At 45.4% G+C, this 12,520-nt stretch overlaps 1 protein-coding gene across 1 annotated transcript in view; it reads right to left on the minus strand.

Moving 5' to 3' along the window:
* Positions 1-4,999: 4,999 nt before the first annotated feature.
* The window catches only part of LOC147341339 (zinc finger protein 75D-like), a 31,765-nt gene continuing 24,244 nt past the window's right edge, over positions 5,000-12,520 (minus strand). The window contains exons 4-6 of the mRNA XM_086389192.1: positions 12,262-12,353; positions 11,807-11,933; positions 5,000-8,486 (exon numbers count right to left, since the gene is read on the minus strand). Coding sequence (XP_086245318.1) covers positions 8,260-8,486; positions 11,807-11,933; positions 12,262-12,353 — 446 coding nt within the window. The 3' untranslated portion in view covers positions 5,000-8,259. The remainder of the gene's footprint in view (positions 8,487-11,806; positions 11,934-12,261; positions 12,354-12,520) is intronic.

Below are 12,520 nucleotides of genomic sequence, written 5' to 3' on the forward strand. Positions count from 1 at the left end.
TAACTACTGGACCACTGTGGAAGTTCCCCCAGGTCATAGATTTAGATGCAGACATATGACGGGAGCTTGGTCCAAGAAACAAAGCATGAACAGGGTGCAACTGACCAAAATCGTGAAGAAGTGCCTGAGCTGAAAATCAAGCAAACTGGCTGCTAACCTTGAATCTCCCACCCCTAGTTCTGTGGCTTTTGTACATCATTGTGAGTCTTTAAATTTTATTTTATTTTTAAACTTTACATAATTGTATTAGTTTTGCCTTAAACTCACTTAAAATACAGTTCACTTATGTTAACCTCTCGGTCCTCAAGCTACCAGGGCGTAGTGCTTCTCAAACTTTAATGTGCATGGAATCACCAGGCATATTATGAAAGTGCAAGTCCTGGTTCAATAGGCCTGTGATGGAGGCCTCAGAGTCAGAAATTCCCAGGTGATGCTAATGCTGCTGGTCCCTAGACCACACTTTGAGTAGCAAGCAAGCATATACTACAGAAGTGGCTTAAGGGCTCTCACTGCTGGTGTGGATGGAAGGTCAGAGGCAGAACTTTAGTCACCACGCCCTTGCAGCTTCAGCCAGTGCCTTGCCTTTTGAGGTCCTGAGACTGTGGAGCTCGTCTGATCAGCTCTCAATCAAGCTGATCAGTAACAAAGATTTATCCTGGAGGATAGACTGCTTCCACGTGGTCAATGTTCCCCTTGGTCAGTGTTCATTGATTGATGTAAAATGAGTGGCCAACTCATCCCCAGGGCTTTCTGATGTAGTTCATGAGATCCACCAGCAGATGGTAGGTTATTGAGTTACACTAGGCTCTACGGCCTCACATTGACATCCGCTCCTCCCACTCCTATGCTGTGCCCCAAGACCTCACTTCTCTTTCTCCTCTTGCCCTTATCAAAACTGACTCTTCTCAGGTGACTGTTCCTGTTGCTGAGGCCTTAGGAACACATCTCCCCTGGACCTTTCTGATGCAGTTCAAGGAATCCACAAGTAGAAGACGCTGCTCAAATATATTTTCGAGTTATACAAGATTCTATAGCCTCACGTTGACATCCACCACCACCCCCACTCCCTTCCTGTGCCCCCAAAGCTATCTTCTCTTTCTTCTCTTGACCTTATCAAAACTGGCTGTGCAGCAGTGACTGTGTCTGTGGTGAAGCCTTTGGCAACACAACACCCCAAGGGCTTTCTGATATAGTTCAAGGAATCAACCAGCAGATGGTGATGCTCCACTAACATAGATATCAGAACCTCATAATCAGTTCATAGGTTCTTTATAATTTTTTATTTATATATTTACTTTGGCTGTGCTGGGTCTTTGGAGAAGGCAATGGCACCCCACTCAAGTACTCTTGCCTGGAGAATCCCATGGATGGAGGAGCCTGGTGGGCTGCAGTCCATGGGGTCGCTAAGAGTCGGACATGACTGAGCGACTTCACTTTCACTTTTCACTTTCATGCATTGGAGGAGGAAATGGCAACCCACTCCAGTGTTCTTGCCTGGAGAATCCCAGGGACAGGGGAGCCTGGTGGGAGGCTGTCTATGGGGTTGCACAGAGTCGGACACAACTGAAGTGACTTAGCAGCAGCAGCTGGGTCTTTGTTGCTGTGCTGGGCCTTTCTCTAGCTGCGGTGAGCCAGGGATACTCTTTTTTGCAGCGTTCAGACTTCTCATTGCCCTGACTTCTCATTTCAGAGCACAGGACCTAGGGCACCAGGGCTTCCACAGTTGTGGAACCCAGCTTCGTTGCTCCGTGCAAAGTGGAATCTTCCCGGACCAGGGATCGAAGCCACGTGTCATGCACTGGCAGGCTGATTCTCAACCAGTGAACCACCTGGGGAGCCCCCGAGGCTGAAATCTTAACTACTGGACCTCCAGGGAAGTCCCACAAGTCATGGATTTAGATGCAGGGACATGTGACAGGGGCTTTGTCCCAGAAACAAGGCATGAACTTGTCCTCTGGGATCAGAGGGAATCTGCCACAGGGTGCAACTGACCAGAATAGTGCAGAAAAGCCTAAGCCGAAAGTCAGGAAACCTGGCTGCTACCTTGCATCTCCCACCCACTAGTTGTGTAGCTTTGGGTGCATCATTATGAATCTTCCTTAGTTTGTTTGTACAACACAGTTCACTTACGTCAACCTCTTGGCCCTCAAGCTTCCAGGGAGTAGTGCTTCTCAGTACTGCAGTACTTTGCAGGTGGCATGTATTTTGGTGTTGTCTCATGATATCTAGTTAATTTTTGTATGTTATGTGAGTTTTTTTGTTTTTAAAGATGTGCTTTTCCAATGTTTCCAGTATTTTGTTGAAAATGTTATTTTTCTCTGTTGTACTGCATTTACACCTCAGTCAGAAGGCAATAGTCCTTCTGACTTACTTCACTCTGTGTAATAGTTTCATCCACCTCTTAATTAGCTTCCAATTAAAATAAATTTAAAAAAAGGCAATCGTCCATATAGTTTTGAGTATATTGTGAACTCTGTTCTCATCCATTGATCTGTAAATCTATCTTTATACCAAGATCACACTGAATTATTGTTGATCTATATCAAGTTTTGAAATGAAGTAGTATAAATCCTGCATCTTTGTTCTTTTTCAAAAATTTTGGCTCTCCTTAGCCTTTTGTATTTCTATGGAAAGGTGGAATCACTTTGTCAATTTATTTTCAAAGTCCTACTGTTGCTTCACTGGGAATGCATTGAATCTATAGGTCAGTTTTCTAGAGCTCCCATCCAGCAATATTGAGTGTTCAAATCTGTGAGCATGAGATATCAATTTATGTTTGTAGTATTTAATTCCTTCTGTAATTTTCAGTGTACAGGTCTTCCAGAAATTTTGTCAAATTTATCCCAAAGTACTAGTATTTCTGCAAAGAAAACATAAATGGCTACCAATCAAATGAACAGATGCTCCACATCATTGAAAGTTGAAAGTGTCAGCTGCTCAGTCATGTCCAACTCTTTTGCAATTCCAGGGACTGTAGCCCACCAGGCTCCTCTGTCCATGAAATTCTCCAGGCAAGAATACCGGAGTGGGTAGCCATTACTTTCTCCAGGGGATCTTCCCAACCTAGGGATCAAACCCTGGTCTCCTGCACTGCAGGCAGATTCTTTACTGTCTGAGCCACCAGGAAGTCCAATTTCACATCATTAGCCTTAGGGAAATGCACATGAAAATTGCTTCACACATACTAGGATAACCGTAAATTAGAAAAGAAAAATAACAACTGTTGGAGAGTGTGGAATCATCATACATTACTAAGTGGGACTGTAAATGGTGCAGCCTCTATGTAAAACAGTTTGGTGAGTTCTTCCATTAGTTAAACACAGAATTAACATGTTATCCAGCAATTCTACTCCTAGTTGTGGACCCCCAAAATTGCAATCAGGTGTTCAAACAAAACCTGTACTTGAATGTCCATAGTAACCCTATTCACAATGGCAAAAAGGTAGAAACAACACAAATGTCCACAAACACATGACTGGATAAATAAAATGTCATATATCCATAAAATGGAATTTTATTCTCCCATTAAAAGAAACATACAATAATGTGAATGAACTACAGATAATGTGAATGAACTACAAAATATTACACTAAGAAGCCAGGTATAAAAGGTTACATATCATATGATTCCATTTGTATGAAATACCCATAAAAAGTATATACATAGAGACAGAAAGCATATTTCTATTTGCCAAGGAGTAGGGTAGGGAGGTAATGAAGACTGACAATGCACATGGTGTTCTCATCTGTGGTGATGGAAATATTCTAGAATTAGATAATGGTGATGGTTACATATTGGGGATGTACTTCATGCTACTGAATTTGATACTTTAAAATGGTTAAAATGGCGACATTTGTTGTGTATTTTGCCACAATAGAAGACCCATCTCATCATAAATTTAAGGATTTGTTCATACTTTCTCAATCTGTTCCACTGATCTACATGACTATCTTTGTACAAGATGCATACTGTTTTGATTGCTGTGGCTTGATGACTTCTGGAATAGGTATGATAAATCCTTCAACTGTTTTCCTTTTTCAAAATGTTTTGGCTATTTAAGGTGATATAAATGTATATTCCGCATACATTTTAAGATCAGCTTGTCAACTTCTACAGGAAATTCAGCTGAGATTTTGATAGATATTGGGCTCAATCTACAGATAAACTTGGGGAAGGTTGTCATATTGAGTCTCCCAATCCATGAACTATCTTTACTAAGTTTAAATTTTCTCAGCTATGTCTTATAATGTTTTAAGTACTTTTCAGTTTTCAGGTCTTATTCATTTTTTATGGGATTTATCCCTAATGTTTTATTCTTTTGAAGGCTATTGTGTATCCAGTTGCTTTCTTAATTTCATTTTTGGAATTTTTGGTGCTAGTATGTACAAGTATAAGTGATATTTTGATGTTGATATTGTGTCCTGTTGGCCTTGCTAAATTTGTTTATGGGTCTAGTGGCTTTTTTGAGTCTGTGCTTTACTTGTTATTTTCTCCATACAGGATGATCTGTGAATAAATAAAGCTTTATTTCTTCCTTTCCAATTCGGATGGATTTGTCAGGGTAGGGGGCTTATTCCATTCGCTCAAGCTTCCACTGCAATGATGAATAGAAATGGCAAGAGTAGACACCATGCATTGTTCCCAATATTAGGAACATTCTTTCACCATTAAATATTATGCACACTGAGGTTTTTTATAGACTATTTGCCAGAAGAATGAGTTCCTAACAATTTCAATGTTCTTAAAAGATGTTAAAATCATGAATGGGTATTGAATTTCACCAAATCCATGTTTTAAATCTTTTGGAATGATTATGTATTACCCCTTTGTTCTATTAATATGAAGTATAACATTCACTGGTTTCCTGCCATGACCCCACCCAATTATAGCCCTCAGGATGCTCCCCTCCCCCAGCTTCTGGCCACCAGAGTCGGGTGAGCTCACCAACAGACCCTCTCCTCCAAGGGGGCACCACACCAGAAACAAGAGGCCTCCGTGTTTTTTTTTATTGAACTCAAATGATTTTTTTTTATTAACTTAGATAGACACAAGATTTGACAACACTGAAAACAAGAACATTTCTCTGACCAGACTGCGCTGACTGGTGGAGAGTTCATCACACACAGAAAAGGGAAAGCTGTCTTATTCAAGTCGGTGATGGCGTAGAACCTCCACTGCCTGAAAAAGAGATTGCAAATAAATAAAGTACACAGAGAGGAGAGCAGCAGAGGCCTAGTGAGGAGATGAGGAAGAGGTGGGAGAGCAGCAGCAGCAGCAAACTACTCAAGATCAAAATAGTAAGAAAAATAGTGGCAGGAGCACGTGCTGAGGACGTGTCTCCGCCCCTCCCACAGCCAATACCTTTGGGGGCAGACAGCCCCAGCCAGAGCCCCATGGGGAGGGGGGATTCTCTGCAGGTGATGATGGGTCTCTAAGCCCGGGGCCCCTGAATCTCCAACATACTTTCTCCACTTTGGGAAGCGGCCTCCCAGGGCCCAGGCAGCTCCAACAGAGCTGGGAGCCTGGGGAGGACAGGATGCCCGTCCCCCAGAGCACACCCACTGAACAGCTCAGCACCGTCTGCATCGCACAGCCACTCATGTGTGCATAAACACTCACACACACGCATTCACACATGCACACTGACATGTATATTCACACTCTCACACCCGTACCTTCACACACACACATCCGTGCATTCATCTGCACTCATACCCATACACTCATCCACATACACCCACACACACATCCCCACGCTCACACACTCAAGCCCTCATGCATGAACATGCAAATTCACACACACATCCCCACACTCACACATGCACTCAACATGCACACTCACACACCCATTCACACACAGGCACGCACATATTAAGTAAAGACCCTCCCTAGTGCCCTCCCCAGGTCCTCTCAGGCTGGCCCAGGAAGGGGCTGCAGCTGGGGATCCAGTCACCCGGAGGATGAGATCCAAACTTGAAAAGGACATATTTATGCATCAGCCCCAAGGAGGCCCCTGGTCCTCCGCTCCTCTCCTCCCCTGCAGCCCATGTCACAGTCTCTCAGAACTCCAGGGATGCAGTCCAAAGGCTGGCAGTCTCCCGGAAGTGGTCCTGGAGGGACACAGTTGGGGTGGAGGAGGGGCCACCAGGACCAGGGGTTTCCAGGCAACTTGGCACAAGGGAGGAAGCCATCAGCGCCCTTCCGTCTGTGGGAATCTGCGGGGCGCATGTGGTAGCCTGGGTGCAGCCTCAGGCCTCAGGGTGAGGCAGGCAGAGCTCTTCAGCCGGGCCCTGGGTGGCTGAGAAGGGCACATGGTGTGAGGCTCAGCCCCTCTGTCCCAGGGGCAACCAGGCTGCTGTGGTTCTTAGTCCCAGGAACTGAGGACCAGGACCGCAAGCAATCAGTGAGGGGGCAGATGTGGATATGGGATGTGGGTGAGGGCCAGGGCCTCTCCCAGCTCCCCTCAGTGCCGCTCCTGGTGCACCAGTCAGCAGCACAGCCAGGACCGCTGCAGGCCCATCAAGAGCAGATGCTCCTGTGTGATCCTAGCAGGAGGGGCAGCCTGGAGACAGAGACATGGGGTCATGTGTGGGTCTCAGCTCCACCCCACCCACTTGTATCCCTTCCCTCCTATTACACTCGGCCCCAGGAGCCAGCCGACACCCCCACCCAAACTGAGAGGCCTGTGCCACTCAACACCAAGGAACCCCTGGTTAAGCCTTGCATGGGGCTTGGGTTGGGGTGGGGAGGTTTGTGTGTAAGGACCTTGCTCCCCAAGGGGGTTCTGGGACTCATCTCTCCTGTGACCGTATCAGCTCAGACTGTCCCCCAGTTCTTGCCTGTGACTTGCTCTCACCTTCGCTGCCACGGGCCTCTCTCTCTCTCTAGATCTCTTGGGAGCCTGTGCTCCCCTCCCCCATCCCACTGTGCCAGGTCTCCCAGAGACTGGGGGGCAGGTAGGCCGTGCAGACCCAGAGGCAGGTTCAGCTCCCCCACTTCTGATCTATGTCACAAGGGCAAATGTCTCCCTTCCCAGAGCCCAGCAGGTGGGGAGAACCTGCTCCACCAGAGTGTCTCTAGCTCCATCCTTCCTTCCCCATGCCAGTACTGGATCACCAGGCCACCCCTTCCCTCGGGCTCTCCACCTGGAAGGCCCTGCCTCTCTTCGAGGGGTCAGGCAATTTTCTCGGGTGCTCCCCAGGCAACTCTAGGGTCAGGGGTGCCCCAGGCAGGGATTTGACTCTCTGGACAAGACCACGGAAGGGGCGGTTCACCTTCTATAAAACCAGTTCCTGCAAGAAAAACATGGGGACTTGAGAGTTGCCTCTTCACCCAGAGATGTCCCCGTCTCCCCAGTTGTTGCCTACCCTACAAGCCTCTTCTCCATCTGCTCTCCCACCCCGGCCTGACAGCTGCCCGCCACTCAAGGAGACCCCCACTTTCCCAAATCCTTTGGGACACAGGGGCTGCTGGAGGCTGTCCAGGACTGGAGCAGCGCATTCTGTGGCACCAGGAGGGTACTGGTAGGAGGTGGAGGGAGCGTGGCTGAGACGGGGCAGGGCTGGGAGGAACACGTATTTCCCACTCTTCCCTGTCCCCTGATGCAAAGCTTTGGAGGGTGGAGAGGAGCAAGAGAGACAGCGGGAGCAGGCAGAGAGCAGTCCCAGAGACCCGCCAGGAGGAAGTCTTGTGAAGGGCTGAGAAAGTGACAGACCTGGGCTTGGGCCAAGAACACAACCATCCGTCCAGGCTGCCTCTCGAGGGGTGGAGGACAACGGGGCCAGCATCCGCTCTCTTCTAGGGCTTTCTCAGGGCCTCTCCAGGGCCATTTCCCTCCATTCCCCCGTGTTCAGGTGACACTACCGGGGCCATGGGCCGAGGTGATGGGCTGACCCTCCGAGATGCCCAGGAAGCTGCCTCTCATCCCCAAGTTGGAAATATGACAAGGTTGTCCAGAGGGCCTGTGTGCACCCTGCCTTGCCTGCTCTTGGCTTGGCAGCTTTCCAGGCTGGCTTCCACGGGTCCCTTCCTCCCCCAAGCCCCCCAGGGGCTGGATATGTAGATGCCATGGCAACAGCCTCCCTCCAGCCCGCAAGTCCAACCTCTGGCCTCCTACCTTTTCGGTCAGGGTCAATCATTCATGTTTCTAATGAAAAATTTCTTCCTTCTGCTCCCTCCTTAGGCTAAAGTGAAACAACAGGTTGGCTGCACTCAGATAATTTCCTTGAGTTTCATGGAAAGGGCCCGTTTTGAGAGTTTCAGTGCAGTTTGTCACCAGGCACGAAGTGGCTGGCGAGAGCTGGGGCTTCGGGACTGCGAGGTCGTTTCCGTACCCTGCATGTATCACCGTGATTTTCATTGCCCACTGTTATCTCAGCATCTTTCATTGTGGCCTTTCCTAATACTTCGCATCCTGATGGTTGTATCTCTAATGTAGGAAGAGATACAGGTGGGTCATTTCCAGTGTCACTTGTGAGCTTTAACCCTGTTGGAATAAACAGAAGAATCAGCCATCTGTTTCGCAGAACAAGAAAACTGTCGGCATGGAAGAAAAATCAATGCTGACAGCTTTTTAAAAATACAGGAAACAAGGGATTTTTGGTCCAATCTGGACAAAATGGCACAGACCCATTTTTCCCTGGTCTTCCTTTCTGGGCACGACTACAAATCCATTTAAGAATGCAAGATACAATGAACAGAGAATTCTATAAAGTGGTAAGAGGAAGGCAAAATGGTTTGGGACTCCAGGACTGGAAGAGTAACACAGTAGGTATCTTACATCCCCACATCCAGAAATGTAGGCAACCCAGATCTCGTGTTTTCCAAATCTCAACCGAGCAACAGAAGGCTACCTGAATAGGCTCACTCCATCCGCAATCGGAAACGGGAAACCGTCTGACAACATCAGAACTCCAATCGGAGACGTAAGATTGGTCATGCAGAACTAGCAAGATGGACCTAGCTAACCAGCCACTAGCAGCCGGCCCCAGGAAGCCTCTTCATCCCTATGGGTCAGAGATTCCCACTTAGAGACACTCTAGCCTAAGTAAAGATCTTCCTCATTCCTCACTCTCTGGCAGCATGAGCAGGAGCACATGGGAATCCCAGCAGTACCACATAAATCGAGAAGACCAAAATAACATAAAGGCTCTGAAAATTAAGCTGTCACTAGACACATATTCCACAAAGTAGAAAAGACCCAGTGTAGCCAAAATAGGTAAGTAGGTAACATTTTTTAAACGATGAAAGAAATCAAAGAAAACTTGAAAAACATACTGTGTTCATTGTTTGGAAAAATCAACACAGTAAAGAGATCATTCCTCCTCAAATTCACATGTAGTTTAATGTTATTTCTAGCAAAATTCCAAAAAAGTTTCTTATAGGTAAGCGTATTCTAAACTTTACATGGAAAGGGACAGGCCCTAGCATAGCTTAAAATAAAATTAATCTTGACAAAAGAATAAAGTGGGAAGAAAGACTCACACATAACTCGATGGAACAAAACAGATACACAAGTATGCCCAACTGATTTTGACCAAAGTGCAAAAGCAATTCAATGGAGGAAGGCCAGCCTTTTCAATAAACAAGGCTGAAGCAACTGGACCTACACAGGCAAAAAAACAAATGAGCTTCAATCTAAATTTCGTATCTTATATAGAATCTACTCAATATGAATCACAGACTTAAATGCAAACTTAAAAAACTTTTAGGAAAAACTTAGAAAATTTTAGGGATCTATGGCTTGCCCTGATAGCAAACATACAATCAGTAAAAAGAAAAGTGAAAAACTGGGCATCAAAATAAAAAACTTACTCTGTGGAAACCCATGGGAAGCGGATAAAAAGAAAAATATACAGACTTGGGGAAACTACTTGCAAACCATATACGCTAGAAAGCACTACAATCTATACAAGAACTCTCAAAATTCAACAGTTAAAAAACAACCAAATGAAAACCATGGCAAAGGCCGTTCCACTGAAGATAATATAAAGATGGCAAATAAGCACATGAAAAACTACATATCATCAGCTATTAGCGAAATGCAAGTCCAAGCCACAATGAGATAACATCACATACTTAACAGAAAGCCAAAAAATTTTTAAGTGGTAATACTATTAAACAATGGCAAGAATGTGGAGAAAGGATCACATCCATTGCTGGCTAGGAAGGTCAAATGATGCAGCCACTCTGAAAACCAGTTTAGCATTCAATATCTGATTACCATATGAAACGGCAATTTCACTCTTTCACTCTCTATCCCAGAGAAACGCAAACTTACCATCTCTACACAAAATTCTGTACAGGAATGTTCATGGCAGCTTTATTCACAATAGCCCCAGACTGAAGACAGCTAAAATATCTTTCAATGGTTTATCAATATTACAGAACACTTCTCAGCAGTAAAAATGAATGAACTACTGATACACACAATAACTTAGATGAATTTTCAGGGAATTATTGTGAAGGAGAAAAGTTAATCTCCCAAAGCTGTACTTTTGAAATGACAAAATTTTTAAAAACTGTAAGCAGATCAGTGGTTGGCACAGGTTGGTGACGAGGTAGGGTGTGGGAGGGAAGGGTGTGTTGTTGTATTGATAAAAGGGCAACAGGAAGGATCCTTGTGGTAATGGATCTGCATTGGGGTGGTGAATATACAAACCTCCACGTGATCAAATCTTATATAACTAAATACATACCCACCAATGAATACAAGAAAAATGAAAATATGAATAAGGTCAGTGGACTGTACCCACTTTATTATCCTGGTTGTGACATCATGTACGTTTGCAAAAGTTATCACTGAGGAAAATGGGTAAAGTGTATATGGGTTCTTTGTGTTACATTTTAAATATGCATGTGAATGTACAAGTCAGTCAATAAAGAGGTTAATTTTTAAGAATATAGAGGAACAAAATCTTAAAATTGTTAAGCCTTTATAAAGGCTCCTATTAAGGAATTTTCTCCTCTTCCTATATGTACATTTACCTCAAAGAGACTCTCGAAGAATGTCCTCGAACTCTTAGGGACGTTGGGTCTATGGTTCTTGCCCTTGTGCTAAACAGATCACTTTAAGTTTAGGGTGCAATGATAACACTCTGAGAATAAAACTTGGAGGTCATGGACTGCCATCTAAATTCCAGACTATTTTCAGAAAAAGTGAATAACTCTCTATACTTTTATTTACTCTAAACATTTAAATGGGCAGAATCTTAAACTCAGTATCTTCTTTATATTCTACCGTGGCTGTGGCTGGATGTGCAATGAGGAACCTAGGATCTAACCCTAAGGACACACGGAAACGTCGCGGGACAGGAGTCCTGTGGTATTCCAGCAGACCTGGTTAGAGATGAGGCGGCGGAGACCAGGATGGTAAGAGCAGAAGAGGTTGAGACATGGTTGTATTCAGGAGCTCTTTTGAAGACAGAGTTAAGAGTACTTGCTCCCTGATTGGCTGGGGGGTAGGGGAAAACCAAAGGACTGGAAAAAAGGATAACTGAGAGTTTTGGGGCCTGAACAACTGGGTAAACTGTGCTTTCTACGGACATGGAAAAGATCTGGCAAGAGTGGGCTTGCAGGGTAGGGCAAGAGTATGATAGATCAAGCAGTCTACTTAGGAGAAAGATATGTATCTGTAAAAAGCTCTCCAGGTGATCTGGATCTGCCTTCCCTCTCCCCTCACACCATCAAGCTGAGAACCAACCCGCTGCTGGGACACTGGGACACTCTCACAGGTGTGCATTTTCCACGAACTGAGGATGTAACAGATTGCTCAATTGCTGTACAAAGGAAAGGAAGACTCTTTACCTAGAAAGGTGACATCCTCATAGAGTTCTTCCATTACATCAAAGTAGAGGGTTTTCTGATCAGGGGTCATTATTTTCCATTCTTCCTCGGAAAAATACAAGGCCACATCTTCAAATGTCAATGGACGCTAGAGAAGAGAGTAAGCTGTAGTTCAGTACTCGCTACAACAGAAGCCGTCCTATCACTCATTTCTGAATTACATGGGAGGCCAGTTACCAAAAACGTTAAGAGAAGATTCAAGGGAAAAGGAGTGAGAGACAGGAAAGGTGCCCAAGAGATCAGTACACGGCTTGGGAGGTGCCCAATCCCACAGCGCCAATCCTAGTTGTCTAGGGAACACCCGGGGCTAATGTGCCTCAGAGCATCTGCTGTGTAAGGCAGGATCATGGGCAGCAGAGAAAAGCAGACAAGGCCACATTCAGGCTGCCTGAAAATGCTTGTAAAGTACAGCTCACCTGGGACTTAGGCAAGGTGAGCTTAGATGCCAACTTGCAGCTTGGGGTGCTTTTCTCCTCAGAAAAGGTTGGACTCTCTTCAGCAGGCACAGCTGTGGGGAAGGAGCCAGAAAAAAGAATATATTTTCTGTTTAGGAACACCCCAAACCAACTTCTACAGTTTAGGACTCCCTCAGTAAAGACAGCTCACCTTCACGTGTGTGTGTGCACACACGAGCTCACACATGTGCACCACAAGTGGCCTTCTCATAAATTAGAA

Source organism: Bos grunniens, chromosome X (genome assembly GCF_055505025.1).
Source record: "Bos grunniens cultivar Pamir isolate PY7600 chromosome X, Bosgru_T2T1.0, whole genome shotgun sequence".
In the NCBI taxonomy this organism is placed as follows: domain Eukaryota; kingdom Metazoa; phylum Chordata; class Mammalia; order Artiodactyla; family Bovidae; genus Bos; species Bos grunniens.